General features: G+C 38.1%; 1 protein-coding gene across 5 annotated transcripts in view; it reads left to right on the forward strand.

Annotated features, from left to right (window-relative positions):
* The window catches only part of SEMA3A (semaphorin 3A), a 322,842-nt gene that overhangs the window by 256,207 nt on the left and 53,058 nt on the right, over positions 1-13,577 (forward strand). For all 5 annotated transcript variants that reach the window (XM_038153363.1, XM_038153364.1, XM_038153362.1 and 2 more), the window contains one exon: positions 5,885-6,004. In XM_038153363.1, the coding sequence (XP_038009291.1) occupies positions 5,885-6,004 (120 nt within the window). The remainder of the gene's footprint in view (positions 1-5,884; positions 6,005-13,577) is intronic.

Genomic DNA, 13,577 nt, shown 5'->3' on the forward strand with positions numbered 1-13,577 from the left:
CAGAAGTCTTCAGGAAATGACACATAATGAGATACATTGGTTTATTCAGGCCTTTGTCCATATTGTTAGCCTAGGGCCTTGCTTACCGTCTGCCCTTATTCTATTTACTTTGCATTTAAAAATTAAGCTATTCAAAATAGACAGCAACAAAAATTTAGTCCTAAGTGTGCCTCATTTCCTGATCTTGAAAGCCCATAATGATCCCAGGTGATGAGCTAACCTGGGGACACACACTTTTTAACAGGAAAAACAGGAAAGACATCCACATCTTGCTCCAACTTGTACCCTGTACAAACAGAAAGAACAAAAGTGTGTGTAAAAGGCCAGTATATAAATTGGTGCCTGGAGCAACTTGAATTTGTGACAGAGCTACTCTCAAGTGAATAGCTTTACTATTTACTTTAATATATAATAAAGACGAGAATGATGACAAGCCAGTGTTACATGGTATAACCAGCATGCAACTGCACAAAGTCAACAGCATCTAGCTTTTCACATTCTTTTTTTTTTTTTTTTTATTCACTCAGTCTGTCACAAATATGATTATCTTACTTCCCTTGGCTTAGATTTCATGTCTTTAATACATCTTTGCTTTCTTGAGCCCACTTCCTGACACTATAATTTTCACTCCGTGTATGTTTCTTTCTAATAAAGAATAGACTGAGCATGATCATTTGTTTTCAATCAGGCCTCAGTTAGAGCCACTGGGTGTAATAACACAATAGAAAATGGTGCAAATCGAGCATTCAAAGCCAGTGAAAAATTTCTGCTTCAGTCACACAAAACTCAGGGTGAAGCTGAAATTAGCATTCCTTCATCATTAAGATGAGTAGCCCTCTTTCTCTGCCTCCTTGTAGTTGCCTCTCAGCCACACTGCCTTACTGGTTATGATGTTGCATTTACTGTGACCCTTTTCTGCAGAGTGTGTATTGCAGAGGGTGTATGCCAAATTCACCGCTGGTTCTTTGCCTAAAAATAACTCCTCTTTGCCAAAAGCACCTTGTTTTTATGGTAAAATAATGACCCAAGGCAAAATAATTTCCACCCCCCAAACAGTTGAGAAGCATGGGATGAACTGGCCAAGCAATGACTACATGGAGAGGTTTGGTGCAGCTGCTCTCCAAAGCAGGGAGCACAGGAGGGAAGCAGTGGGTGTGGGCATGAAGGCCACAGGAGACTCTGAACCACAAAGGTGCCACAACAGGGACATGGACAGACTGCTGCTTCTCTTCTCCTGGGCTGAGCTGTAACTCAGCTACTCCTGGCCCTTCATGTGACAGAATATTTGTCCTCGTAACATGGTTTATTTAAGTGGGCAGTTATGTAAAAGAATTCCCCAGCATTCATTAAAATGCAATGTTATAATTAGTAATTGAAAGTATCCATCAGGAAAGTAAAAAAAAAAGGCTAAGAAGAGTAATTTAGGTGGTTACTTGCCGGAGGGAAACATTATCTCTCTTCTCCATCAGAAGCATTAAACAGATATTTTGCAAAGTGTGGAAGGACAATATGTTTTTGACACCATAACTGGAAAGTAAATTTTTGGTAAGTGAAATGCAGGAATTTGGGCAAAACATGAATGTTAATTTGCAAAAAAGTAACTTCAGGTCTTTAATAGCCATTAGTACCCAGGAGACCTATTTTGTATTTCAACTGAAACAAACTCTTACCAGAGTAAAGAGGATCTTCAGTTTTCCCTCTCTCCTAAAAAAATCAATAGTATTTGGAAAAAAAACCACACTAAAGCAAAACAAAAATAAACAGTTCATCATTATTAAATTGTTCCAATATTTTTCCAGTATTCATTCCTTGTTCCATCCACCTGCAAACATTTTTCATTATTTTTTTAACAGTTGTTCATTAAAGTTGGTTATTGCTACCATACTCTAAAGTAAATGCCAGCTGGGAACATGATACAAGTGGTTCCTAGTAATGTTAGACACTGTGCAGCCGTTCTCATCTCTGTGCTGCTAACTAAACAGTCTCCATTTGAGTGGGCTAATGCAGGAAATGTAGAGACTAAGAAATCCCTGGGCACCACTCACGAGTATTCCAGTGCGGGAGGAAAATGAGAAGCACCATGGTTTCCAAGGAATATAATCACAGGAGAAAATATCACTGAATGTGTTAGACTAAAGGAATTGTATTGGGACAGTTGGAAAAAAAGAAACCTTCAGAGAAGGAGGCAGCATTGTCCCAACAACAGTGTGTTTAGGGAAATGACCATTTGGGATTTTCAAAAGCTTTGATATCCAGAATCCTCAAAGCTTTTTATGCTCCTGTGTCTCACTGATTTTTTTTTTCATTTACAACCCACAGCTCCTTTTTTGATTTTAACAATTATTTAATTTTTCATTTTAAAAAATCATTTTAGGTGCCTTAATGCTCCCAAATATATATTAATATGATCTGAAAGGCAGTGGCTTTTCACTAGTTAAGAACTTCAGTAATCTATTTCTTAGAAATTAGCTAGTAAGTCCATATGAGGTTCAAAATTTTAAATTTACTGTACTTTCTAGGAAGTTTTAGTTATTGACTTAAAAAGAAGTGAAGTCAAACCACCTCTATGTCTGAAAATCTTAACTTTAGTGAATAAACCTTTTAACCAAGGATAGATTTAATTTGTGAACCCTTTTACCATTGAGAGCAATTGTGACATTCAGGGCTTGGCTTTGCCTACATTCCTCATTCATTCAACTTCTTAACTAATTTGAAAGGAAAGTTTACAGTTTTCACTCTCCACAAATTATTTTCTTTCAGAATGCAATCTTAAAAGCTGAATAGAAACAATTTATCGAATAGATGAACTTTGCATAGTTTTCAACATCTTTGTATCTCATGACCTTGGGGACTTATTCAGTGTTCTGTGCTGTTTATGTAAAGGGTTCCTCCCCTCCAAAAATCAGCATTACCATGGACTTTAATTGTTGCCTCTTTATTTAGTAAAGTCTGTGTAGGTATCCCTGTTTACATTTGTGTGTCAGCATGCTACTCCTTTACAATAAGTGTTTTTTGTCCAAATCATATTTTTCACCTATGCAAACAACTGAAGGCCATTCTTTAGTTCTGGATAGGGGTTCCTTTGTGCTGCTGGGCTGGAAATACAAATTGACTAATTTTTTCTATTTTTTTATTTTTCTCCTTTAGTCTTTCCCTTCGATAAATGTTTGTCAGTTTTCAAACTATTAATTTCCACTTTCTTCTTAAAGTTTATAAAACTTCTTTTTAAACTGCTGACAGTAGAAGTAACACAGTGAAGATTATCTGTGACATTAAAGAATCATTTTCCAGACTAGCAATGAGTAAATTTCAGTCCAAAAGAAGGTATGCACAGGGAAACAAAGATGAATGTACTTCTATCTAGACAGGAGGCAAAATCCTCATATAGCTTTTGTATAGCACTAACTCAAAGGATATGCACATCTGGGACATGACTTGAGGCTCACCCTGAATTTTGCAAAAATTATCTAAAGCCTTGCAAAAATAAATGGTATTCCTTGGTATTTCTGTCTGGAAGAAGTCAAAATCCCCTTTTTGCATGACTACAGCAGATCAGTTCAAACTGCAGGCACTGGTCTAGGTATACTGAGACTTGGAGGGGCTGTAGTAGGGAGGATAGAAAGGTTAGAAAGTTTTCTACAGACCCTTCCTCATTTGAAACATGCTGAAGCCAGGTATTGGCAAAACTTTTATCCTGTCACTACTGAAGAAAAAGTATCAGCCACAAGAACCTTGTGGCATCCTCTTGGGTTGAGCTGAGTCCAGCCTGGAAAATATGTTAATTTCCAGTGTTTTTTTATATATCAAGTTAGAAACCAAGGTGTCAGAAAGACCTTACAATTCTAAATATTTCAAATATATAATTTTCATTAGTTTTCAAATTGTATTTGGTTAAACTTAGCAATATCGTATTAAATATAGATTTTTTTTCTTGACTGATTGACCTTTAGATCTGTTGATAACTAAGAAGAAAAATAGGCCTTGTTGGTTTTTCTTTTCCCCTTTGATTTCTATTGATTTATCAGAACTCACTGGGGATTGAAAGACAAGAAAACGAAGATAAGGTTAAAGAAAGGTTAAGCATAGCATCAAAGCCCTTTTCACCTTTTCAAAGGTTTTATGATCTTTAAAATCTCAGCTGCATACTCTGTACATAATAATAACTATAATTAAGTGATTGTCTCCCCTTCAAAAAAAGTTGAAAATGACACAGAAGAAGGGTAAATCGTTAATTAATGATATGCTGTTCTGTTTCCCTTCTGATTACACCTCCTGCTGGGCATGACTGGTCTATTTGCTTCTAATCTCTGCTGTGAATTCATTCAATTCCACGCCTTTCCGCTATCATGTTTTCACCCTTCCTGACTTTCACAGCTACCATATGGTTACAGAGCCACTCTAGGTTCAGTCAGTGATTTCATGGTGTCAGTGTTCAGGGGAATAGATGACAGTGATATCCAGTAGGCATGCTTGGATCTGGTTGTCCTGCCATGGAAATACCTAAAATTGCCATGAAAATTATAAACCTGTTCCTAGAAGGGTATTTTAAAATGAGGATATGGTGGAGTTCATCATGACCATGAAAAATGTATTACCTTAGCTAAAGAAAGAGTTATTTTATCCTCAAACTTGTCTTTTTCACAAGGGACCCGTGTAATATGGGTAGTTTGAAAGTAGTAGCTGGAAGGAATAATGCTTTTTAATTCCATTTTAACAGTAGAGGTTAGGTTATCTCATTTCACATACAGATGTAGAACACAGTCCTAAAAATGCATTTTTAGCATTTTTGATTCAGAGTGATTTCATGGACAAGCTGTAAATTAATGTCAGAAAGATATGTGTTGTACTTTGATCCCTGGTTCTTTTCTGTGGGTCTCATTACAATGTCATTATTATTATTATTACACTCTCTTCCAGCTGGCAGGTATTTAACTTGACCTGCTCCTTAGAATTTAGACAGTTTCTCTCTCCCCACTCCCTCTGTCTCCTCTGTGGCACTTCTAGCTGGCTGAGGAGGGACACACTGGGATGAGTTTCATCTCCAGCTAGGCTGTGTATGTGCCATTTATGGGCTGAAGTATCCTATGTTAATTTTTAGTTCAGTTGTTCACTGTAAAATGCATGGGGGTCAAGGTTGCAGGGAATGATCTTGTTTATTTTCTCCCTTAGCTGTTGCCCTTTGCCAGTACCAGTTACAAAGGTGGCCAAAGGAGAAAGGCATGTTCTGTCTTTCCTGTAAAATATACTGCTTCCTGAGGACCTGCTCAGAAAAAAAGAGTAAAAAAACAAACCATAAGAAAATGGCAACAACAACAACAACAAAAACCCCTCCACCAACAACAAATACCAATCCAAAAACACAAAACAAAACAAAAAAGCCCCTTAAACGAACCAAAGTAAAAACCACATAGTTTCTATAGGAAAAATTGAAGGGACCTACGGACTTTCTGAACCAAAAGTGACTGAGCTGGACTCTTCAGTTCCCAGAGTCACATAAACCCAGCAGGTTGGAAGGTCTCCAAACCAAACTCCTGTTCTAAACCGGGCAATTTCACAGTTAGGTAGGTTTTCTGAGGCTGCATACTCCTGCCTGCCAGGGTAGGTGCACTGGCTGTCACTGTTCCAGCCTAAGAATTCAAACACATTTCTGCTAAGCACACCAGCAGCCTGCAGATACAGCTCATTTGCAAGAGGTTACAATTAAGCTCTGCAGTGAGAAATTGGGTCTAATCTCTATTTTCAATGACAATACGTTGCATATGGCTTGTTGTTTTGTAATTTACTCATTATCCCTATTAGTGAAATATGAACATATGACAGCTTTCTCTGACTTGCCATGACTGGAAAATTGAGGAATATTGCTTACAATTATGTCCTCCCACAGATGGAGAACTGTACTCTGGCACAGCAGCAGACTTCATGGGCAGGGACTTTGCCATTTTCCGAACTCTGGGGCATCACCATCCCATCAGAACAGAGCAGCACGACTCCCGGTGGCTAAATGGTATGTAAAATGTACATTTCTCCGGTTACACTCATCCAGCCGTTAAAGACTAGCACACAGCTCTGTTCCAGCAACATCTGTGACATATACACTCCTCTTTTATTTGGGGCAGAATTCTGTCTTAAACCAGTTAAACTAATCAAAAGTGATTTATAAAGAAGTATTTGTTGTTTAATTACACTGAGATTTGTGGAGTGTGATTAAATTTAAAACATACACAGACACTATGAGCAGCACAGTCATGCAAGTTGGACAGAAGCTCAAGGCTTGAGGCATCAGCCACACATGAACACAAAGTAGCTCCATCCAATCCTGCCTTGGGCAGGATTGTGCTTTGTACAAGGTTTAATTTTTTCTGGGTTGAAGGGGACACTGGCCACATCTAGCCAAAAGTAAACCAGCAGAACTTCATGAGCTAGCCAGACTTGTCAGGAGTTTGGAAAAAGAGAAAAGGGTCCTGGGGAATCCAAGTGATTTGGTTTCAAAATATCCAATAGTTTAGCAAGGCACAACAGCTTGCGTTATTGTATGGATATTAGTAATCAAGGCTGTGGTTGTTTATTTGCATGTCTGAGGAGGGAAAGATAGTTTCAGAGGAAATTTGATTTTGGCTTCATGTACCAATATACTTTAGAATGCATCTGAGTACTCTGTCCAAGTCCTACCAAAGTCAAATTTCCAACAGCTCAAATGGAATTACATTTGGCTTTAGCAATACAAGAGTATGAGCATTTTGGAACTGAGAATTCATTGTCTGAAAAAGCTGACATTTGAATTAAGTAATACTAACTGTAGTTACTGAGTTAATTTAAATTTTAATTTTTTAAGAGTTAACTAGCTCTGCTTTGGCTCTACATACTGCTTGCACCTGCACTCCTGTTTTTGAATTCACAAATTATTTTATTCTTAGACAATTTTTGCTCCTAGCCATATTATTTATGTCTCTGCTGAGGTTCAGGCTTTCTTATGTGGTTTTACAATTTAGTGCAAACTGTTCACACAAATTTTAATGTGTAAGAGCAGAGTATGTTTTAAAGCACAGTTTGTTATTAGTTAGTCAAGACCTTCTAGTATCAAACTGGATATCACGTTAGCTGTGTATACAATCCATAACAGCATCAGCCCCTGACTCATAATTAAAACCACAAGATTCTCTTGCAAATTGGATTAACTCTATGTATAACATACAGTGGATACGCATATCACATAAGTGTGTATATGACAAGTATGGAGCTGTGTTTTAATATGACAAGTTTATGAATCTGATGCATATTCTGTTAAATTTAGTTTTGCTGCAATTCATGTGGACAACTATCTGTCTGGAGAACAGATTCAGGTCTACAGCATTTCAGTTCTACAATCTGTGTGTATCCAGTAACACAAAAATTGTATTCTTTGGGTTATTTTATTATGACAGTGAACAAGATTTCTGGTCTTCAGGAAACAGTAAAGTACAAGGGTTATTGACATACCCATCTATCTTGATACCTGGTAGAGTAATAATATGTTAAAGATGACCAACATCAACTTTAGTTATGATAGTCATGATGACATTTTAAATGCAGTCATGCAAGCAAAATCTGCTTTTGTGCAGTAGATTTGCACAATGACAGCTGAGTCAGGAGGATTTATGCAGTGGGAAAATGCAGCCATTGTCCACAGGCCCTGTGCTTCACTGCTGAAATTGTGTCATTCCATTGTGGATTCAGCTATCAGTCTTTCAGCACTACATGTGAGAACTGCTTTTCCCAAATTAGCACTAAGGTTACATCTGACGGTGCAGAAACCACAACTGCTTTGTGCTCAAGGTGGGGAGCTGATGAACCTCAAGCTTTCTTGAATTTAAGTATTTTACAAAATAAGCATAAAAGTAGAAAGACAGCATTTTTTGTATCCCAAGGTGAAGGTGATTTCCAACTCTTAAGTAAAGTTCTTGCGCTATATTCCTGTATGGAAAGTTTCAAACTTAATTTAAAACAAGATAAGAATCAAATTGAAACCTTTAGAAATTATTCTCATAACTGCCCATAATTTCATAGAGAATGATCCTTAAGTACATTTTTGAAATCTCTCTCTCCACTGCAACTTAATACATTTTCCTTCCTAATATGGAAAGATTGGCCTAAAATCTGCACTGCAACATTCTTATTAGAGGCTCTGAGGCTTTACTGTTAATTTCCCAGTGATAAGATCCTGGCAGCCTTTCCACACAGCTCTCCTAATTTCAGCATCTAACATGGAAATCCAAAAATGATAATAGTTTGGGTTTGAAACTCTGCAGGCATGCCGGTCCTTTGATAATTGTTTTTAGTTTGTCATTTTTCTTCTTAAAATATCGTTACAAAAGAAGCTCTGTGTTTGCACATTGTTAAAGTGGATATGCTTTTAATGAAACAAGCTCTCATTGAAGATTGAGGTGTTCTCTGCTTTCTTAAAGATTTATACAAGCTATTTTTGACCCTTAAGTTTGCAGACCTTTATACGTTTTTTAGCAAATACATGGATTTCTATGTAGTGGTGGCTTTGCTTTCCTAGTTGCTTTTTACAGTGTGCCTTAGCCTCAGGTAAAAAAGAGTATTCTAAGGGGCATTTGCTGAAAGCTGCAGAACAAGAGTTCTGATCAAACTTAGAGACAAATTCTCATCTCTCTAGAGTTTAATAGTTAGGTGATGAGACATCCAGTTCTAAGTCCTTGCTAGTGTTTACTTCAGTCAGAGCAGGGGCTAAACTGCTTTTTCCATACTGAGGCTAAGGTCAGAGCTGACAGGGTGCAGAAAACACAGCTGATTGGTACCAAAAATGGAGACGAGAAGACAGTTACACGTGAAGAGCTTGCAGACTTTTCCCAGAAATTGTCTTGCCCTGAACTGGCATAGAAGTAGAACAACATTACACAGAGTGATTAAGTTTTTGGGATTTAAGCAGGAACACAGAGTTACTACAGACATCACACAGTCACATTCTGGAGATGCTCAACCTTCTTACAGAAATTGTATGTTTTGGGGAAAAGAACTGCGCCCAGCCCAAGGGAAGGTGCTGACCAGCAGCTCTTAAAGACTTCTTAAGTCTCTTAGAGATATTAAATACTCACAGGCTTCTAAAGCTTTCATTTTGTATAAATAATTAAACAGTCACCAAGCCAAATAAAACAAGGGAGACTGATTCTATAGCCGTGTAGTCAGGGCATTCATCTAGAAGCTAGGGAACTATACATCAGTCACTGTAGCTGTGTATATTTAATTATTGATACAGAGTTGGCCAGATGTGACAAGGAAGCATTTGCAAAAACACAGTAAAAATAGCTGGTGCTCAGGGAAGTCATCTTGGACATGAAAAGCTGCAGTTCAGTGTCCCAGACTGAATCATGTGCTTTGTTACAAGCCATGTTCATGCACACATCGAACATTACTGGCTGCTCTGGTACGTGCATGGAGTTTTCTCTGCACAAAAGAAGCTTTGGCAATCTTACTCAGTCCCAGTGAGGGTCAAGAATTGTTTTGAACTCTCAGAAAAAAAAAAAAAATCTGAAGTTGAAAAAAATCTTCTGTACAGCATTACTATAAGGAACAATGGCCTTGATGTTACACATAAATCTTACAACGTCTTGCCCATTGGCAAGTACACGATTCCCTTTAAATGTGCCGTTGCCTCTCACAGTTCAGAGGCATACAGTTATTTTGAAGAAGCATGGATCACGTCCTGCTTCCATGAACTGCTGCAGAAGTTAAAAAAAAAAAAAAGATGAGTAGAGGCCTGTGCAGGTAGGAGCAGCTTCTCCTGGTGCCAGGGAGTTCCCTGCTGCACAGCAGGCAGCGTTTGCTGTACACCATCCCCACGCCTTCCTGCAAGGCTGAGGGCACGGCTGGAGGCAAGAAGGCAGAATTGGCAGTGCAGTCTACCAGAGCAAATGCTGAGCAATGCAAAGGCAATGCACCCAAGGCAGTTTGCAAGCTGAAGATTAGAGGAGTGGAAGGAGAGAGCTTAAAGCTGCTCTCATCTTCTCTGACTTAAGCACAGGGGATCTGGCCTTAAATTGTTAACATTTTGTAAAATGAATAACCATAAACATTTATTTTAAAAGCAAAGCAGGATTGGGCTGAGCAAAATCTGAAAGGAAATGAAATCACAAAAGCTGCATTAGGATAGTATTATGAATCTGGTTTGCACCCCAGAAATATTGGCCTCACTCACCCTCTTTACTAGACCTGGGGTTAAGAGAGATTGTCAGTCTGGATTTCCAGACTTGGCTTGGAATTTCCTTGCTTTTTATGGGTTTAAACCCCTCTGTGATATTATTTTAGCATACTTTCCATGGCTTAATTTTTAAAGTGGAGTAGTAACTGTGCTTAGTTCCCTGAGGTTATTGTCCTTGGTAATCTTTACTTTACAGTTACATAAACAGCTGAGAGTTATAGAAGCTGAGTGACTGTTCAATGAAAAAGAAAATGCCCTCTTAAAGTTAACAGGGTCCAAGGCAGGAAACACAGACTTGATACTCTCCTGGCATTCCAAGAAATGTATACATCACTTTGTGTTGTTTCCACTTCTGACACTTTGTTGAATGTCCCAGCATTGGCATTACACACACGTGATCTTGAGTAGATATGTATTGCACAGTAGACTAATGTATGGTAACAGAAAGAAAAGATTGCAGGTAGTTTTCAGGATTTTTACCCGTCTAGTAAAATGCATTAAATGTGTCAAAATGTTCGAAATTAATTACTCTTGCTGAGACTTGGGTGTGTACATATTCTGATCCTTGAACCTATAATTAGTCTTTGGTCAACCACACCAAACTCTTTTCCTAGCTATACATAACCACTGATGGCCCCCTCTGCTGTGCCACTCCCTTGTTCCTAAATGCCTTTCTAGCTTCCCATTTTCCAGCTCACCTCCTACACATTCTCAATCCAGATACACAGCATGCAGTAAATACAGGTGTCACCTGTGGAAAGGGGCCACAGAACCCAACCATCCTGGTACCTGAGGTTGTTCCATAAAATACCTCTGAGAAGAGCTATTTAAACAAAGGACAAATTACAAAAAAAAAAAAAACTCAAAAGAACTGTGAACTGCATATGAATGTATTTAGTCTTCGAATTAGAAGTCTTAAACTATGATGACAATGAAATTAGAAAAAGCTGTCCAATAGAAGTAGTCAGTGAGACAGCCTAGCTGGTTTTCAGAGGAACTTAGGTAGCATTTTATGTGTTTTCATACAGCACACTTGCCTGATATCCCAAGAGACTACAGTGAGTAGACTAAGAAGTCTCTTCCAGATCTGCATTACCATGAATTTACAAGGACATATTTAAACAACCTTATGAGTGAAAACACCGAGGGAATTTTTCTCTGTCATTTTTTTGTTGTTCTTTTGCTGTTAATTTTCCTGTGAAAGGATCTCTTGCATTTAAAATAGGCATTTCTATATTTGAACAGCTGATACGTCCTGTCATGCAGGCTGTAGTGTGGATTGAGTTCCACACTTCCCCACCATGGCTTACAGAAGCATGAGCAACTCCGACCCTTGTGGAACAAAACATGTCCATATATGCAAGTCTCATTTCTCACTCAATAAGTCTTCCCACCCCCTATTCCCCCTATCTTCGTTGCTAAGAATAGTAATAAATAATTTCACAGTGATAAATTCCATGTGTGACAAATGCTAATGTCACCTAACACAGTGCTAGGAAGTGCTTAGAAACTATGGTGACGGTGGCATAATACTGTGAACAGAATGGCACACAAACTCAATTTACAAGGTTTTGGTTTTGTTTTTTTTCTCCTTAAGTCTGTAGATCCATATTTGAGAGACTGAGTATGAATTTTAAGTTGTTTTTCTCATTGCAATCTAACAAGCTTTATCTATATACATATTTTGTTGCAACCAATTATTTTTCTCTTGGAAAAAAATAGAGTTTCTGAAATCAGAAAATAAATGGCTCTTTCTTATTGTTATTACTTGACATTTATCCTGTCCCTAATCTGAAATGGTTATTGGTCAGGAAGCCAAAGGCCCTGCTGAACACTTGGCCTGAAGATACTCATGTATTTGAACCAGTGGATTCAGTTGAACATGTCTGAAAACTGTTCCCTGTATCTTTATACAAAGTAAGAGGAGCGTTTGGTTCAGAAATCAAAGACCAAGTAGCAATTAGAATGTGCTTAACAGTTTCTCTGAATGTGAGAAAGGTCATGAAGATGGTAGGTGGAGACAACCAGAAATAATAAAATCTTTCCGTCAAGTGGCCTAAATGAAATTGTTTGAAATCATTCTAGGAAAGACATCTTCTTTCTCATTCTCTATCCCTCCCACACCCTTTAGGATTAGGTCATTTTCTTCATTAAATATCAGTGCTGTGGATGATATTTTTTCTGTTTAGGTTGAAAAGATGGTAAAAGTAGCCAAAGGGCAAGTTTTGAGGTTGGAGTGGAAAAAGCAGATAGGAAAGATGAAGCAGCAGAGAACATTCTCCTGTTCTGACTGCACATTTTGAAGGCTTCTTGACACTGTAGAGAATATGACCTGGAGCAGGAAGACTTGCACCAGTAAACATACTGGTCTGAGCTATAGCCTCAGTATGCTCCAGGAAGTTAGGATGCAAGTTAGTCCAGGAACCTGACTTAGGATATGTGTGTATTACATTGTTAACCATGGGCTCATTTATGGGTTTTAACTTGGTCAGCCTTACTATCCACACCAAAAAAATGTAATAGCTGGGAGTGTAGATTAGAAGCCATGCTTTGCTGCAATTCATTCATTCTGTGACTCTCTTTGTAGTGCATATAAGATCAAAAACAATGGTAGAGCTTAGAGTTCTTTGTTCATTGTTTCCACTGGAAACCAGAGACATTTCGCTGCAGCATAAAGTACGATTTTAGGAAAGAAGTTCATAGTTCTCAAAACAAGCAGTTTGGGATATGACCCCACTCCCAGCCAGATCACTGCAGCATAGTCTGTCTAAAAAGACACTTGCCAGTGATGAACAGTTTGAGATCTGCACTCCTGTGCACTAAATTGGTCTGTTGGTGATGTCCCTGAAAATTGCTAAATTTTAAGGTTTTTATTTCAATTGTGAATTGAAAGGTCAACATATCAACAACATAACAACCCAGGAAATCCTGATGAGTCTCATGTTGGGGTGAGATCTGAGAGTGAAGGCATTCCCATCACCTTCTCTGGAAGGCAGTTGGATGAAAGAGCCAGAACAAGCTTTGGGGAGATTCTGTATGTGGATAAATCAATGTACCTCTGTACTGGGTAAAACTGGGGATCTTATTGAGGTGTTCACATTCAAATTTGATGATGCAGGTGAGTTGATTTCTCTAGTCATCCTTTAGAAAAATAAATCCAAGTCTCATCTGCTTCTTTCAGCTGCAGGAGCTGTGTAGAAATCCATCTGCATGAGCAGACTGTAGGAGTACATTCAGTTGGAGGAGTAGAGCTCTGTGCCTTTCTTACACTGATAAAAAATACCTGCAATTTTCCAATTATCAATAGTCATAGCAATATTCTGTCTCCTCTAAAAAGCATTTTTTCTTTTCTTTTTTTTTTACCACAAGATGGAATATT

Source organism: Motacilla alba, chromosome 1A (genome assembly GCF_015832195.1).
Source record: "Motacilla alba alba isolate MOTALB_02 chromosome 1A, Motacilla_alba_V1.0_pri, whole genome shotgun sequence".
Classification (NCBI taxonomy): domain Eukaryota; kingdom Metazoa; phylum Chordata; class Aves; order Passeriformes; family Motacillidae; genus Motacilla; species Motacilla alba.